Source organism: Triplophysa dalaica, chromosome 24 (assembly GCF_015846415.1).
Source record: "Triplophysa dalaica isolate WHDGS20190420 chromosome 24, ASM1584641v1, whole genome shotgun sequence".
Classification (NCBI taxonomy): Eukaryota; Metazoa; Chordata; class Actinopteri; order Cypriniformes; family Nemacheilidae; genus Triplophysa; species Triplophysa dalaica.
In genome coordinates, this window is record NC_079565.1 from 8,954,863 (window position 1) to 8,971,021 (window position 16,159).

General features: G+C 40.0%; 1 protein-coding gene across 10 annotated transcripts in view; it reads right to left on the minus strand.

Annotated features, from left to right (window-relative positions):
* Positions 1-1,810: 1,810 nt before the first annotated feature.
* The window catches only part of cadps2 (Ca++-dependent secretion activator 2), a 101,522-nt gene continuing 87,173 nt past the window's right edge, over positions 1,811-16,159 (minus strand). For 2 of the 10 annotated variants that reach the window (XM_056740335.1, XM_056740334.1), the window contains exons 21-30: positions 15,691-15,720; positions 13,488-13,643; positions 13,255-13,402; positions 12,235-12,249; positions 10,324-10,398; positions 9,958-10,092; positions 9,653-9,685; positions 6,539-6,646; positions 2,944-3,048; positions 1,811-2,665 (exon numbers count right to left, since the gene is read on the minus strand). In XM_056740335.1, coding sequence (XP_056596313.1) covers positions 2,495-2,665; positions 2,944-3,048; positions 6,539-6,646; positions 9,653-9,685; positions 9,958-10,092; positions 10,324-10,398; positions 12,235-12,249; positions 13,255-13,402; positions 13,488-13,643; positions 15,691-15,720 — 976 coding nt within the window. In that variant the 3' untranslated portion in view covers positions 1,811-2,494. The remainder of the gene's footprint in view (positions 2,666-2,943; positions 3,049-6,538; positions 6,647-9,652; positions 9,686-9,957; positions 10,093-10,323; positions 10,399-12,234; positions 12,250-13,254; positions 13,403-13,487; positions 13,644-15,690; positions 15,721-16,159) is intronic. The other 8 variants (XM_056740338.1, XM_056740336.1, XM_056740337.1 and 5 more) reach the window with 8 other exon arrangements.

Sequence of the window (16,159 nt, forward strand, 5' to 3'; positions counted from 1 at the left end):
GAGTCAATCTGCTTGCAAAAGCAGTAACGAATAGTGGCAGCTCTGTGTGAAATACAATTGATACTGATTCGATACGATCTTTCTCGATCTTTCTACGATCTTTCTTAAAGGATTATTCTGTATAAAGGTAACATATATTACAAATCAGTGCGTCGAGCGCATGCTTCCTACATCCACTTTATTTTAAGTACACTTTACATACATAGGTGTTTTAATACAATGTCTATGGACGAACAACAATTGCGCTAAAATGATGTTTGTGTTTTAGGCGATTTGAGAACATTGCTAATTGTGACTGCTGTTCATTGGTAGCAGATGGGTGTGAAATAACCTGCAATTTGGAGCTTTTCACATAACAAGCGGTCGCCTCATTGTCATATGCTGCTCCTCAGATTTCAGCCGGATGAATGCAGAATGAGAAAACAAGTCCTCTGTAAAGATGTCAGGGCACAAAATAGTTCTTAATATTGGTTTCTTTTGAGCTATGTTTGTGTTATAGGGTTGACTGTCTTTTTTGTTTTTGTTTGTTTTCGAGTTTCTTTTGAGGAGTAAGAAGAATATCCTCAGTCATGCATATTTAGATTTGATTTTAAATGCGAGATAAAATGTGTTAAGCATTGTGCTTGACGATGATTTTTATTCGTCTATTTTGTGAGGATAATGTCTTTTCGTCATTTAGTTTTTAATTATCTGACAAATGGTTTAAGAAATGCCTTTAATAGTTTGATAAATATTGCGGTTCGCTACAATTTTCCATTAAGAATCAAGTTATTAGATTTTTGCCTCTCAATTGTACTTGATTTCATGGCAGGAAAATGATCCATATTTACCTCCTTTAGAAGTAAGATTTTCTTGCTTTTTATTTATTTATCGCGCTCAAGGTCTCTCGTTTAGACTATTGAATAAAAATGCCACTTTAAACAAATTTAAGAAATGTTATCAAACTATGTATTTTAATAACTTTTTTAGCTTAGGTATATTTAGGCATAGGTCCCTATATTTAATTTCGATACAATTTATAATTTATTTTCCATCTTTTTTAATAAACAACGGAATTAAATATTTTTTTCTTGTTAAAATATTTAGCAAAAATGACCTGAATGCCATTGCGTTTGTGGTACACTGTAGTAAAATAGAATACATTTATAAATTAGTTCAATTTAACACAAATATTTATGAATGTAATTTAAAGAGATACCTGGGCACAAAACTGCATATAGTAAGCTTTACTACGAGAACAACAATTCTGCATTATTACCGGAAATAAAATAAGTCGAAATCAGATACATCTTTGAATTTTTAAACCTTTCGAAAATAATTACAGAATAATTTAGATTTTGGGTTATGTGCACACGTTTATTTATTTTATACTAATAAATAAATGCAACATATCTATATCTATATCTATATCTATATATATATATGTTACATATAAATAATTCTCGTTTTATGTTGTGTATAATCATTATAAATGATTTGAGATAATCTAAAATGATAAATATTTTAACACTGTAACTAGACGTATTTCGAGGTTCACTCTTAAAAAAAGGTGCTTAAAAAAATGTTAGTTCTACAAAGAACCATTCAGTCAAAGGTTCTTTAAAGAACAATCTCTTTCTTATTTTTTATAATCTAAAGAACCTTCTGTCACCAGAAAGAACATTGTGTGCAACAGTAAGGTTCTTCACATGTTGAAAAAGAGTAGAATGTTGTTCGGACAGGTTTTTAATGTTTATATGCATTGTGTTCATGTATATATATATATATGTATATATACACATTTAATTACAAACATAAAACACAATAGAAGTGACATTAAAACACTTTAATTCTAGCACATTTCAAAGACAATAGAAATATACAACTCTTGTTAAAATTCATAGACATATATTATTTGATCTGAAACAGTTGGACATCAACAACAAACTACACAAGATACACTCAACCTTAACTTCTACAGAAGAATCGTACTGTAGATATTGAGTGAAACAGTCTCACAATTTCATCGGATAAACAGTGAACAGCTAGCATTTCATTCAACATATTTATGGCTTTGGCCTGAGGATCCCAAGCTGATGCAGACAACATCACATAAGCAGACTCTACCTCCCTCACGCTCTGTATTTCTTTTCATGCCGGTGCACCTCATCTAGACACACATACGAATCATTGGTAGATCTGTAAACATTCGTAAATTGTCATCTACAAGTGCTTCTCCCTAACATTTCGGACCATCACGTTTCGAGGCTGCCTGGTTTCGCCATGGGCATCCATATAACGCACATCAAATACAAAACGACAGAGACACTGGAGCTTGTCTGTAAATGGCCAATGAGACTTGTGTACAAGCATGGTGACATCAGTATACCGTAGTTTAGACAAGAGGCCGCTGACTGGGGAGCATAAAGTGTGAGCTCCAATCAGAAAAGCTGAGATCTGGCCTCTTTGTATTGACTTTTCAGTGTACGAGTACCCGTGTAGGTGGTGATTTGATTCAACCCTCCTCTTCATCGCTGTCTCTCATGGTGATGCCCTGTAGGCCGTCCGCCGCGGACACAGCCGCAGTGGCTTCTTCGATGGCAAGCCGGCTGTAGACGGTCTCGTAGCTCTTGTTGTTCAAGGTGCCATCCAACACGCCTTGTAGCCGGAAGTCACGGTACGACTTCTGCACGAGGAAATAAAGAGGTAAACACACACAAAGAATAGCAATAAACCATGACATAGTATGAAGGACGACTTTCCACATCGATTTTACTTTTGGACTGCTGCTCTAGAGCATATGTCAGGGTTTTGCAGAAACAGCACTCCTACACTAATTAATCTCTCATTCATTGATAATGGAATGCCTTGTGCAGCCTATATGAACTTGACACTTTAGTCATGGTCAATTAGCATCAACAGAAATCCCAACAAAAGCGTATTCACGCCATATTCGTTTTTTACCTTGACAATCTTGATGAGAGATTTGAGTTGGTAGACATGCAGCTGCTGGTCCAGCCTGTCCGTCAGCCACAAGCACACTGCCTTCATGAATGAGTTGTACCATTGCTGCGAATATAGAGAGAGATACCTTGACCCAAGGGGGACATAAAAAAGTGAAGCACAAAACCACTCCATTTTCTCAAATAAAAAGATGTGATCCACAAAATCTCTGTTTGGTTAATGCACTGAATCATAAGTCATTTATGACCCTAATCACTCAATTTTTTTAATTCAATTTGATAAAAAACGTACAACGCACTATTTTGCAAAAAATCCGGTTTAAATGTATTCATGTCACTTGAAGAGCCTTCATTAATTCACTCCTCATTACTGAACTTGCTGTAAGCATCTTCTCTCGCCCCAAGTATGATCTGATGTCATTTCCACACACAATAATAAACCGATTACAGCTAAAGATACTGAACCTACTAATTACAAGGCTAACCCTTGAATCCGCGTGTGAAGGGGACGCGCGCGCACTCAACGCTGTGTATGAAAATGATTTCCTAACGCATTCATTTTACTTCACCCGACGACACCTCGTACAATAAGAAATTCAGAAGGCCAGGGTTTCTGCGATTTGACATTAGGGCGCCTTCGTCAAAGAAGCTAAATAGGGATGACGCTCTTAAAAGAAAAAACACAAACAGAAAGCCGCGATCCAAAGGTGAATTGCTTCGCGCGCGGACTCTTTGACTCCATCTCGCGTCTAATACATCGGTTTGAATTCAGATCGGTAATATCATTCTGAAACCATTAGCTCAAGCTATAGAAAGTTAAAAAAGAGTGAAATTCGATTTTCCTGATTCACCAGACACCCAGAATGTTACGCGCTTCTCTGGATACGGACGCGTGCAAATGACTGTATTCAGTGAGACGCTATTACACAAGGTCAAGGTATCGTCTGTTTCGTGTTGTAATTGTCATTTAGTAGGCCTGCTTTCACTCATCTACCTTTAATTTAAAACTTATTTACCCTCATGCTTTTCTTAAAACGCAATCTCAACGCGCGCGTAAACGCTTCCAAACATCGAAATAGTAATCAAGTCTGTTCCAACCCACAACGTAAAGGCGAGAAAACAGAAAGATGAGACGACACTTAATTGAAGCACTTAGGCTGGGCGGGGAAACAGACGGCGGTGGTCTAATTGATGCGGGTGGAGGAACGACGATGCGTTTCTCCGTAACAGTGGTGGCCGGACGCATCTCCGTCCTGAGTGTTTGTAATCACGCGCTTAAGTGTCCACTTGTGTGCTTCATTAGAGAGGCGGAGGGGGGGCAGACCTCGCACCTGTGGCCGGGCTGAAGGCCGTGACCCCCTGCCGTGCGGACCTTACCGCGCCGCTAATCACGGTGATTTAGCGCCCCCGGACAAACAAACCGCAGCCTGCAAGGGCATGCGGCGACTGCTTTTCTAATTTCCTTACGCATCTCCTGTCAGGCTGTGGCGCAACAATCGTTCGGTTTGCCTAGTTTCATTAGGAAGCGAGTGCGCAATTACGCGCTCCTGTAGGTGGAAATATATACGCGGGTGATGTGGCGAAACAAAAAACTTTTACGAAGTCCTCGCCCACCGAACAGTTAACCGCCCAGATCTTCGAAAGAAGTACATTAGGCGGACACGGAAAACGTATAAAGAGATGCTTGGAGATGCAGCGGCGCAAATGCGCGCGTGCTGTTTGATGAGGAAGCTTCTGTGCTGACACACGGCGACCTTCTCTCCGAGTCGTCTCCAGATGCATGACTGTGTGTGCCTGACACGCATTAGGAGCTGCTGGCGCGCGGGGCACATCCATTCCGCTCGCCTGTGTTCGTACGGTGCCATCGGCGGCCTCGCCAAAGGTCTAATGAATCAAGAGGAGGCATCAAACACTGCATCTCTCCAATCTAGCTAGAAATAGAAAGTTTTCAAAGCCAATCTGGTTGTGTGCGCTTGTGTGTTTTTTCTCGGGAGTGTTTGTGTCGTTGTATAGATCTGCTGTCTCTAAACCGTGTTTCAGAGGTATGAGCAGTGTGTTCTAAACAAAATTAAGGTAGCACATGTAGTAAGGTACACTTGAGCCTTCCTTCAAGCTCTCTCTCGGGTCAACAGGAGCCCTGGGTGAGTATTCAGGCACTGGAAGTGGTCACAGTGGGCTGATGAGTGCTCTTGTTGAGGCCTCATTGCCTCTTCTTACAAAAACTTTCCCCACCCCTCTCACCTCTCCTTGCCTCAGCTCTACAATACTCACTGCTGAAGAGAGGGGCCGGGAACAGGTTTAAGATGGCAAATTAATTTGGCTGAAGCAAATGTCTGTTGCTGATATACAATCATTAAAAATGACAAAAATCGTTTTTATTGCTGGAAATAAACAAGTAACTAAGATTTGAAAATATTTAAAGCAACAGTATGATGTGAAATGAACAAGACAAAGTATAATTCAATAATTTGTAAAAAGATCAAGTTGACTTGTTGAAATTTTTATTCAACTTTTACTTAAATTGTTATGCTGATAATATAATGTAAATGGGATCATTTAAACTACTAGTCTCAGACCCTGTGTATTAACCACTTCAAAAATACATATAGCTACACTTTTAAAAATAAAGGTGCTTCATGATGCCATAAAATAATATTTTTGGTCTAAATGGTTCCATAAAGAACCTTTAACATCCAAAGAATTTTCTGTTTCACAAAAGGTTCTTTATGCTGAAAAAGTTTCACTGTAAGGTTCTTTTTGGAACAGATCTTTGGAATGCTTGATTCTGATTGGCCAATCACGTAATTAGAAGGTTCGTTATTCCCAAATAACAACCTCTTAAAACGCATGGTAACCTGGATGTTTTTGACAAATAAGTATTTATTTTAATAACATGTATGACTTTATATTTACAAGTGATTAAACCAAATTGCCTGTTCGTGACATTTGAACGTCATTTCTTACCTTAAAACCGAAACTAAACAGCTTTTCCGCATTGGGTAAAAATGAGCTAAATAATTTTTTCTATTTTTTCCTCATGTGGCTGGTAGCCGTTTAATAAGCAGAATATTGTACAAGCAGCCGGCTGTTATGGCAAAATAAGCCCCTTCAGTGTGATACTAGACCCTCCGCTTGATCACACTATTCGGGCTTATTTCTGGAACAACCTGCTGCCTGTACATTATCCCATAGGTGAAGTTGGGAAATCCTCACATTCCCCAGACATGTTGAGGCATGGTGCTTATTTGGGAGATGCAAGTTTGAACCCAGCTTGCGTCATGGCCTGACCCTATTCTCTTTTTCTCTCCAATGTCCTCCTTTAAATGATCACCAAAAATGTGAAAATCACTTGGATGGGATGAAAACACGTTTATAATCTCATTTGCAACATTTGTGAATAGGCAAATCTGGGAAAGCGAAACTGATTTTAGTTCTTCAAACAGTGACAATATACTGCACAAAAATGACATTTGGACAAACAATATTTCTCGTATTAACAATAAACTGCTGTTTCTGAATTTAGTCATTTGGGAGCACAGGAGTGAAGACGAATTGATCTGTTCTCTGAAAACCGGCCTACTGTACATTGAACTTACGTCAAAGATCTTCTCCGTGTACACCTCATCGTTCACGCGGTCTCTCAGAATGTCCTGGTTCTGCCTTACGAAGGTGATGCAAGTATCTGCTAGATCCATACCGGGTTTCTGTCAAAGAGGAAGTGACAACAGATATAACATCATCGGCTTCATTAAGTCAATATGATTGATGTGGTTGCAAAGCAAATTTGGTAAACATCAATCCTGATGATTCCCTCTTCTGCATTAGGTGCATTAAAGACAGAATTCTGTCTTTATTCACCCTCTTGTCATTTAAAATGTGTACTTGTCTCTTTCTTATGAGTAACACAAGCAATGTCTCAGTGGATATACAATGGAAGTCAATGTGGTTTCATGTTTGGTTACCAACGTCGTTCAAAATATCCGTCATGTTCTACAAAAGAAAGAAAGTCATACAGTTTCAGAATGACATGAGGGTGAGTTAATTATAAAAAAATTTGGTGAACTAAAAAGAGATGCAACTAAAAAGTTGGCATAAAGAATGATTATTTTTATTATATAAAAACACTTACAAAAAGCAGTATGTACAACCTGTTAAAAGCAATCTTTTAACCTGTGGAAAATATTTCTCTTCACACTGGGGGTGTTACAAACATGGAGAACGCCTTAATAGAGCAATAATTGGCGCGACACGTTTCCCACCCATGACTAGAGGCCTGATAACCGGAGGGCTTGGAAGCCCCCCTTAATCTTCTTTTTATTAGAGAGTGAACAGACACCTGAACACCAGCCTTCTGTCAGCACCCCGAATCAAAACAGTGATGGTAACTAAACAGAATATGTATGAATTTCTGCAGCAATTGAATCTCTTTTCAAATCAATAATCTTTCCAAATGAACAGATTCAGTAAAATCAATTATCACCCAATATTCTAGAATGCTGGAAAACCAGCTCCAAAGCTTTTGGGTTAAATTGCAAAACGGGTCTTTCTAACCTCCCCTCATCTCTCGGACAAGACGTCAGGGTCATGTGACGGACCGATAGGCCCACAAACGGGATCTCCTTGTTCAGAGTTCTCCCACAAACACAACCGAGCCAGCGAGGGAGGACCCACAACTGGCCCCATCCGTCAGGCCAGACAATGCAGAAGCAGTTGGGTGTGGGTCGGGTGTGAGAATGAATGGAGAGGTGTGGGACGGTGCGATTAACGGCGGGTTAATGACTGGTTAAACAGAGTGGATGGGAAACAGAGTAGAAAGGGAAGTGGAGACGAAATGCGCAGTAATTACACAGGACTGTGAACCTGGCATCCTGCCACCGCCTCATTCACCGGCCAGGTGCAGGTGTGCAAGAGCGCGCGCTGTTTTCTGTTTGAACGACGTCTGAAAATCTGCAAAATCCGTTCAAAATTAACGCTGCCACAACAAAGCGCCCGTGTGCGTGTTAGCGCGGGTGTGAATGTGCGAACGAGCGCGTTAACGGCGAGCTATCGCTAGGGCATCGCTCCAAAAAGCCCGAGCTCTCGAGCGGCAGCCTCGACAAAGGAGCAGAGAAGCTTAACCTTCCGTGACAAGAGCCCGGCGATGTTCGGTGCCAAAGGCCAGACCAAAGCCAGGTCCTCCCTCCCTCTCCGGCTTGAGTGAGAGCTATGAAAGGCCTTTACGTGGAGCAGCGTTCCTTCTGCACAAAAGCGCAAGGTGGAGGTTACAATATAATTGAGGGGGAGATGGGATACCAAGAGCTCAGCTGGAGTGACGGGGTGTTGAATCGCACGAACATCTAGGGGTTGAGTGACTTTTGTTGTTAATCTTCTTAGTTGCTTTAATGTGCTGTACAGTGGCATCAAAAAGTTTTGGGATGAAGGCCAAACTCGCACATTAATGAATGTCACTGCGGGAAAATAAAACATTAAACTCAATGTAAATTTAAGGAAGGGGACAAAAACAGTTCCATATCCAACATCACACAAAAATAAGTTATGACTAAAAAACGATAAATAATCAAGAGATTTTTCATTTCATACTAATTTAATTTGAATAAGGAAATTTAATTCGTATAAATTCCTAAATTGTGGAAAAACTTATAATTATTAAAAAAACAATACTGAAGGCCCTCATCTAACCCCACCCTTAAACATTATGGCACCGGGGCGAATGAAAAATACGGAAACGTACCGTATTGGTCTCCTAATAAAAAAGTTACCGGTAAGATTGCCTGACAACCCTAAAAACGTAAAAATGTATTGTATTGTATTCTTCTCTGTGTGTATTCAACACAGAGTATGTGGTAAAAGCTAATTCTGTTTTAAGAAAATAATATTATTCTAATTTAATGCAATATACCCCTTTGTCCATATTTTGTGATTATTTTTTTCTCCATAAATCATTATTATCGGTCACCCTTTGTTTGTCGCTGGGTTTTGCAAATATCTAACCAATAAAACATTAAAACGTGATTGTCAACTTTGACCACAGTATTTAAAAAAAAGTTGTATTTTTCCATTTCTGGAAAAATGGCGAATTTGGACATCTGAGGTTTCAGAAGGACAGGGATGATAAACAATTCTAAGTGTGTTTTCTGAAATATTTTTGGTGCCCTAACGTACCATACAAACGTACTGTATGAACACACTCCATCTGGTCAGATAAATACGAAACCTACTAAAATCCCTAAAAGCTTCATGTTAAAATCTCGAAGCGTCTCGGTTCAGGACACGTGCTTACTCAGACTTTCCCTCAACAGTGTTACGCTCTTTCTGCTTGCTCACGGCCGTCACTCTGAACACACTCGTGGTTCCTGGTGATTCATTAGCGTCTCTCTCTGCTTGTGACGGCCCATTGTCAACACGCCGGCAGATCGTGAGACTGATTTCGAGCCAATCGTGTTGTTAATTAGTCTTGCACCGCCAGCCTTTGTAGACGCTCCAAACTCTTTTTCATTTGGCCTCGAATCCCAAATTATAAAAAATGAAACCGTGTTAAGGAATGGTGAAATAATACACATAAGGCCTTTATGGGAATGTTTGGCGAAGCTGAATAAATAATACAAACACACGCACAGACACAAATGCATTTACAACCACAAAGAATATTTCAACAGGGTATGTCGGAAACGTGCAGACAGTCACAAGTTATATTTCCAAATTTGACTTACAGGGACATCCACATATTTGGCTGCTGCTTTCACCTTAAATGCAATAAAAAAGTACATATTTTGTTAATTATATTTTGGTTGACTCTCAGCTTCATCAACAAAGCTCAATGCTGTAACCCCGTCATCAACATCTACTAGAAATACATTAATATTACTCAATTTAATTGTGAATTATTAAATCTATTGACAGCAAAATCAAAATCATTTCAAGTGGACACGTACACATACACGCAGTGTTTGGGAATTACTGATCTGTCCGAAAAGAGATGCCAGAAGAGGGTGTTGATAACCGTGCAAATGCTTACCGTAAAAGAGAGGATGGAAGAAAAGAATGTTCCCTCGTCGTATCGTGAGAGTTTGGACAACACCCCGTCTAAAACAGCTGCAAACTGTGAAAGCCAAGAAGAAATGCGTGCGTGACAACACACAGGCATTAACGCCTTTGGCGGAAAGCAACAATTAACAATTTAGGAACCAGTATGGTACAGTGAAAATGTAAACTACTGCAACAACCTCCCACTGCCACTCAAACTGAGTACGTATCAAAAAAATACTCGTTCATTCATTTGGAGAGAGGAGTATGGAGTGAAGGCCGACTGAAATGAATGGGCAAAAGCCAAATCAGAATGTGTCGGATCAAAAGTGGGCGAAATAATGGCTGTCGGGCGTACCTTTGAGACCAAGGAAGAGAGCATTTCCTTAAAGGCCTCGTCAATCAGGACATCGATTTTTGTGTGGTACTGTTGCTGCGGACACAGAGGGAGAAAAAAGTTAACAAATATGATGGAGAAATGAACCGACGGCCGATCGGCAGACACCTTGATTCGAGCGAGAAGCGGCTAACTGGATGGCGGGTCGTCCGAAAAGAACAACCTCTCCCGGCGCATTCACAAAGACGTGTTCTGGGAGAAGGAAAGAAACCCTTCTGTGTAATAGGCCTGAGTTAAGCAGCTATTAGGCCCATTATGGCCATGAATGGAATTCCAGCTCTCGTTAAGGGCAAAGGAATTTGAAGGATACTTTTTGTGCGGGCCACAATTAGGGCAGCCTTGTGTTTTTCTAAAGAACCCGTCCAGCTGCGGCGACCAAAGGCTCACGCTGCATTCAATTAATCCGCCATTTCACGTCTGATAAGTCTTATTCACCTATTTTGACGGTGGAAAAAAGGCGCGAGGGAAAGAGAGAAGAAGAAAGCGAGGGGTTGGGGGAGGTACGAGAGAGAGAACATCCATTTGAGCACGCTGAATAGATGCCTGAGCTGCATACAAGCTGCGAGCTGCACGCAGAAGTTCATCTCTGCCAACAATGCCCATTCACGGCGAATCTAAAGGACACCCAAATTAAAAATTTCAATCAACAATGCGTGCAGATCGGTGACAAATTGAGGGTGCTAAGAGGTCACTGTCAGCAGCCCTAATTTTCTTTTCACCATTTTCCCTCCGCGCGAAATGGCAGTTTTTTTTCATAAATGGCATTATGGGAGAATCTCGAGGACTTTTTACCTCAATTAACACTTCCATGTTTGCTTTTTATACGAGGGCTTTTTTTCGCATTAGCGCAGATTAAATGGGAGGTCTCTGCCTGTGTGCGTGAAAACCAAAAGAACAATGTCGTCTTTTGAAAACATTTATCTGGTAGGCATCCACTTCAGAGTCACTTCAGCGAGATGGCAGTTTATAAAGCATAACCTTGTACTTCGCAATAAAGCGGCAGGCAAACTCGGGTAAAATAATATTTTCTTTGTTTCTGAATGAAGTCTTTTTGAAATGTGCCGGCGTGCCCTGATGGCCATTAATTGCGAATCGCCCCGGCAGAAAATACCTGTTAACCCAATACTAATGTTGATGAAAGTTAAAGTGCCGGTTTCTCGCCACAGATCCGCGATCTTGCAATGCGAGGCCACTGACTTGGCTCGTCATCGTAGCAGCAAACTCTTTATATGCGTAAAGTTAGCACCTGCTTCTTTGTAAGGGCTGGAAAAGAGTAGCATCAACTACGTGGAACTAATTCTGCATACATGGAAAGAAGCATCACGCTAGAGGGAGATTAAACTATATGTATGTGGTACTTTTATTTAAAGAAGCTTTCCTAAATCTAAGGGACTGTGTCCAGCGTGGCGCTTTTACCCCTTCTGAAAATGCAGCGTTCTGCCCCAAGTTGAGCATTTGTCCACTCTGGGCACCCGGTCGAATGCGAAAAACGCAAGCTGCCTTTCAATAAAAAAAAACGATGTGTTTCCGTTGGAATCAATTGAAAAAACACACCGTACAATACAAATCTTGATTTTTCATTTGCCATACGTTTTTATTCAAAGCTCCTTACGCTTGCGTTCAAGGTATATTTGATCGCTTCATGGGTTTTAAATCAAACTCATGACCTTGGCATTGCCGCCGCCTCGCTCTTCCAATTACCTGCTAAATCCTTCTCTTCTAAAACCATTATTTCACATCTAAAGTCTTTAAAAGGAATCCATTCAGGACTTGGTCACTGATGTGGTTAAATAAAAAAGTATGTTTAGGGATGAGCTGTTATGCATTGACTCCACTTAAGTGATAATTGCACACTGTGAGAGCGACACTTACCCACTGTTGGTCGACCTTGGATTCATGCAATGATGTGCAGGACATGCGGAAATGAACGAAGAGAAACAGACGTGAATGATTAAGAGTCTGCATAACGTGGAGTCCTTAAGTATCAATGAAATTATGTCAAATATGCAAGAAATGCTTTAAATAAAAGCATGCCAAAGTTACTTATTCCCACAGGAAGAATAAATATAAAGCAAGGTACCTTAAGCTTTAACTCTAAATGCCTCCGACTTCAACTCTAAATGATAATGTGCCAACTGAGATGTTGAATCTCGAGTGATGTGTTAAGATGAAGTGTGTAATTTGCTGTGCCACCGGCAGAACTGTAAAATGAAGTTGCGTTTTGTACTTTCTGCCAAAAAATGTGGTACTTGCCCGTACAAAACTCACTGCGGCAATGCTGAAAGGTGCTGCTAATTTGTTCTGAGTGTTAGCATGTTGCTATGCAGTCCCCCAATCGCCATATTCAAAAGAACTCAATTTATATCTCACTCCCCTGATACAGATTTCTGGTCAACCCTTCACTCCCAACCACAGAAATCTCAATTCTCATGTCATTTCCTATAAAACTAGTAAACGCCTTATTATCGTGGCATGTCTTAACTTAAAATGGCAGTTCTTAAGCCTTTAGAAGACTGCCATGAACCTTAATTGTCATGGTCAATCTCTGACAAAACACCCTAGAAGAGATGGTGATTACATCACCCATAGAAAAGTAAACACAAATACTTATAGAGACCAATAACACCTCGAAGATCAACAAAAAGGTCACGTATGAAGTATATAAAAAGATAATAAATGGACCTTTGCCTGCTTAACAGCAAAGCCTCTGCACTTCAAACAGCATCGTATAGTGTAATGCCTGCACTTAACATGTTCTTAATCTAGTTATCACGTTTGCTGTCAATCGAACAAAGGCGGTTTTTCTCTTGTGCCATATGGTGTTCATAAGACTTTAACTGGTGTAAAGATAGAAGTGTCTTTCCTCAAAGCGCTGGTTGGATCGTGACGTACCTCCTGACCTTGATCGAGAACACACAGCTTGGAGCACTGCTTCTTGGCATCCATGAGAACATTAAACATGGTGCAGACGGACAAGGGGACGCGGAAATCCGTGGACCTGCTGGACTTCTGTATTTTACAGTCAAAGGCAGCTTTGGTCCTAGAGGTGGGTCGAATAAACAAAGAGCGTTAAGGGTTTTAAGAGGACCACCTTCCATTGGTTAAATTAAAACTTTAAAATCCACCTTTTAACACAGGCCTCCATCATATCACTGGCCATGAGTTTGAGTCTCTGCTCCAGATGTTTGGCGAACTCCGTCTCCGGCCAGTGTAAGTCCATCACGAACATTTGGAGAGCGTCCAGCTTCCAGAAGAGATCTTCTGATGTGGCCGAACCATTGCTGAAGAAGATAGAAAATGTGAAATGTCAACATGTGTATCATATTCTTTATATCGAATGCAATGTTTGTTCATATTTTTACATTAATAACACATTTAAAAATGTTATAAAAGAGACTTAAATTACATAAAATCTGAAACTTAAGGTGAAACTTTTTACATGTGATTCCTTTTCCAAGGTTTTTGAGTATAAATTCTTTGAATAAAATAAGACCATATAAAAAACAAAACTAATCAGAGTTCACTTTTCAGAAAAAAAAACAAGCAAAATATGCTATATTTATGATACATTAATTATTTATAATTACACATTATTAAATAATAATAAAAATAATAATTATTATTATTTAACAATTATAACAACAATAATATTACAGCTGCAATCTGTAACTTATGCGTCTCTATCGCCACCTCTGTTAAACACATACAATAGCAGGTGAACTTAAATATGTTTACATGTGTTGACAACAACAGACTTTTCCTGCAAAGTTTACTGCTCTGAATCAAGTTATAGTTAGACATTTAAAGACATTCAGATTTTTACGTTTTTGCTTATTTTGTACCAAAAAAGTTACAAATTGCAGCTTTAAAATAAACACAATATTCATGTTTCCGATAAAAATCTATGTATATAATTAGTAAACTTGGCCTTGTAACAACTTATGTAACAGCCTAAATCCACTGTTACGGCCTTTTCACTGCTTATATTTCGGTTCCTTTAAAGGTGTCTCAGTTTATTTCTTTATAGTCGCCTTATGAATAAATAAGTCGCCCAAAATTGCAAAATGCACAATCAAATGACTAAACGGACAAGAGATAAAAAAGGTCAGTCTGCACCCAGCTGACTGAACTGCAGCAGATTGCATTCTCTCGTCTAACAGTAGCTGTTCCACAAGCTGCGGGGAGTCGAAATCGACCGCAATTTCAACTGATGTTGTGTGCAGACTCCACTGGGTTTGAAGAGATTCAAGAGATCTCCGCCAAGCGAGACAGATGGAGCGACATCGCCGTGTTAACTCAACGTGCAGTTGGGGCTTGCGCAGGCGCCGTTGGATCGCTCCGAGCCAAGTGCCCGGCAACGGAAAAAGGGCACTCATTCCTCTCGCTGTTAAAAGACTGTTACCTTCACAAGTGGCGTTCCGGGAAAATAAATCGTTTGGCAAAGTCCGCTGTGCAATTAAAAGGGGCGAGCGAAATCTCCCACTCGATTAATTAGCGGCAGCATGGTCCGTGAGGGCCCCCTCGGGGGTCCGCGTCTCCGCCTCGAGCCCGTACAAGCAAAGGAAAGAGGCGGTCTGAACAAATGGACGAGTTTCTCGCCTGACGAAGAGACTCCCTGGAGGGGAACACAAAGTTCTTGCTGAATCTAACAACCAGTTAACCACAGAGTCCCCTCTGACAGTCACCCACAGGACTACACCCACTACAGACACATTTTCAGGCCTGAAAGATGGTGTGCTTTTGCAGTTCACACTCTTGGAGTTAATTGAGACGGATCTGATTTAACTTTCTGATGTTATTTAAGCTCTCTTGGCCATCGCAAGTTCTTCTAAAGTGACAACGTTTTTACAACTCCAGTTTAAAGCGGTCGATTGTTCTGGGATAAACGCATTTGATACAATGTAGTTGAAAACACTGTAGTGTGACTATAACAGAAAAATCCAGACCTGTATTTTGATCTAATCTGTATTGTGCACTCCACACAAGTTCACCAGGTAACAATACTATAGTGTTACCCTGATGATAGCCCACGACAGAAGAGAGAAAATAGTGTTGTTGTTTATTATACCGTGAGACACAAACCACATCGCACGCTCACAGCGGGATTAAACGCTCTCTCACTCCACTGAATGAACTGCCGATATGTGGCCGCCTCTCCACATATCAGAAGAGAAATGAATGTTTATGGAGGCTCACGCGCCCATGTGAATTATCTGTTAAACGGCTTGCGGTGAAGGGAAAATTGTTTGTATTTCGCACAGAAACGGAACACAAAGCTGACATCAAAGACACAACCGTGTAAAGTGTGTAATTGTCTGTGGTACTCACAAAATATCAGGCAAATTAATTCCTTGCCCTCTGTAAAATCAAATGCACAACTGTGTTAAACATTTAGCCAAGGAATCATGGGATTATGACAACAAAGGCACGAAGGAAGCAGGGCTCCAAACTATGTCAAATGAATGGGACACAACAAATAAGTAATCTTTCCTTTTTTGCCCTTTATAGCTTTTATAGATAGTCCGTTGAAGAGGCGACAGGAAATCATAAAGGGAGAGAGAGAGAGAGAGAGAACCATTTTCCAAATTATTTTCTTCACATGAAGAGTTTATTATTAAATATTTATTATTTACACAAAACAACCAAACTGCAGTTGGATTGATATTACTTGCAGGGAATGCACAGTAAAAACATGATTTTCCAAATGTTTTTTTTCCATATATTAAAAAATATCCATCATATTTGTTTTTATATATTATGTTTGTATTTATATATATTTATATGGTCACAAATGTTT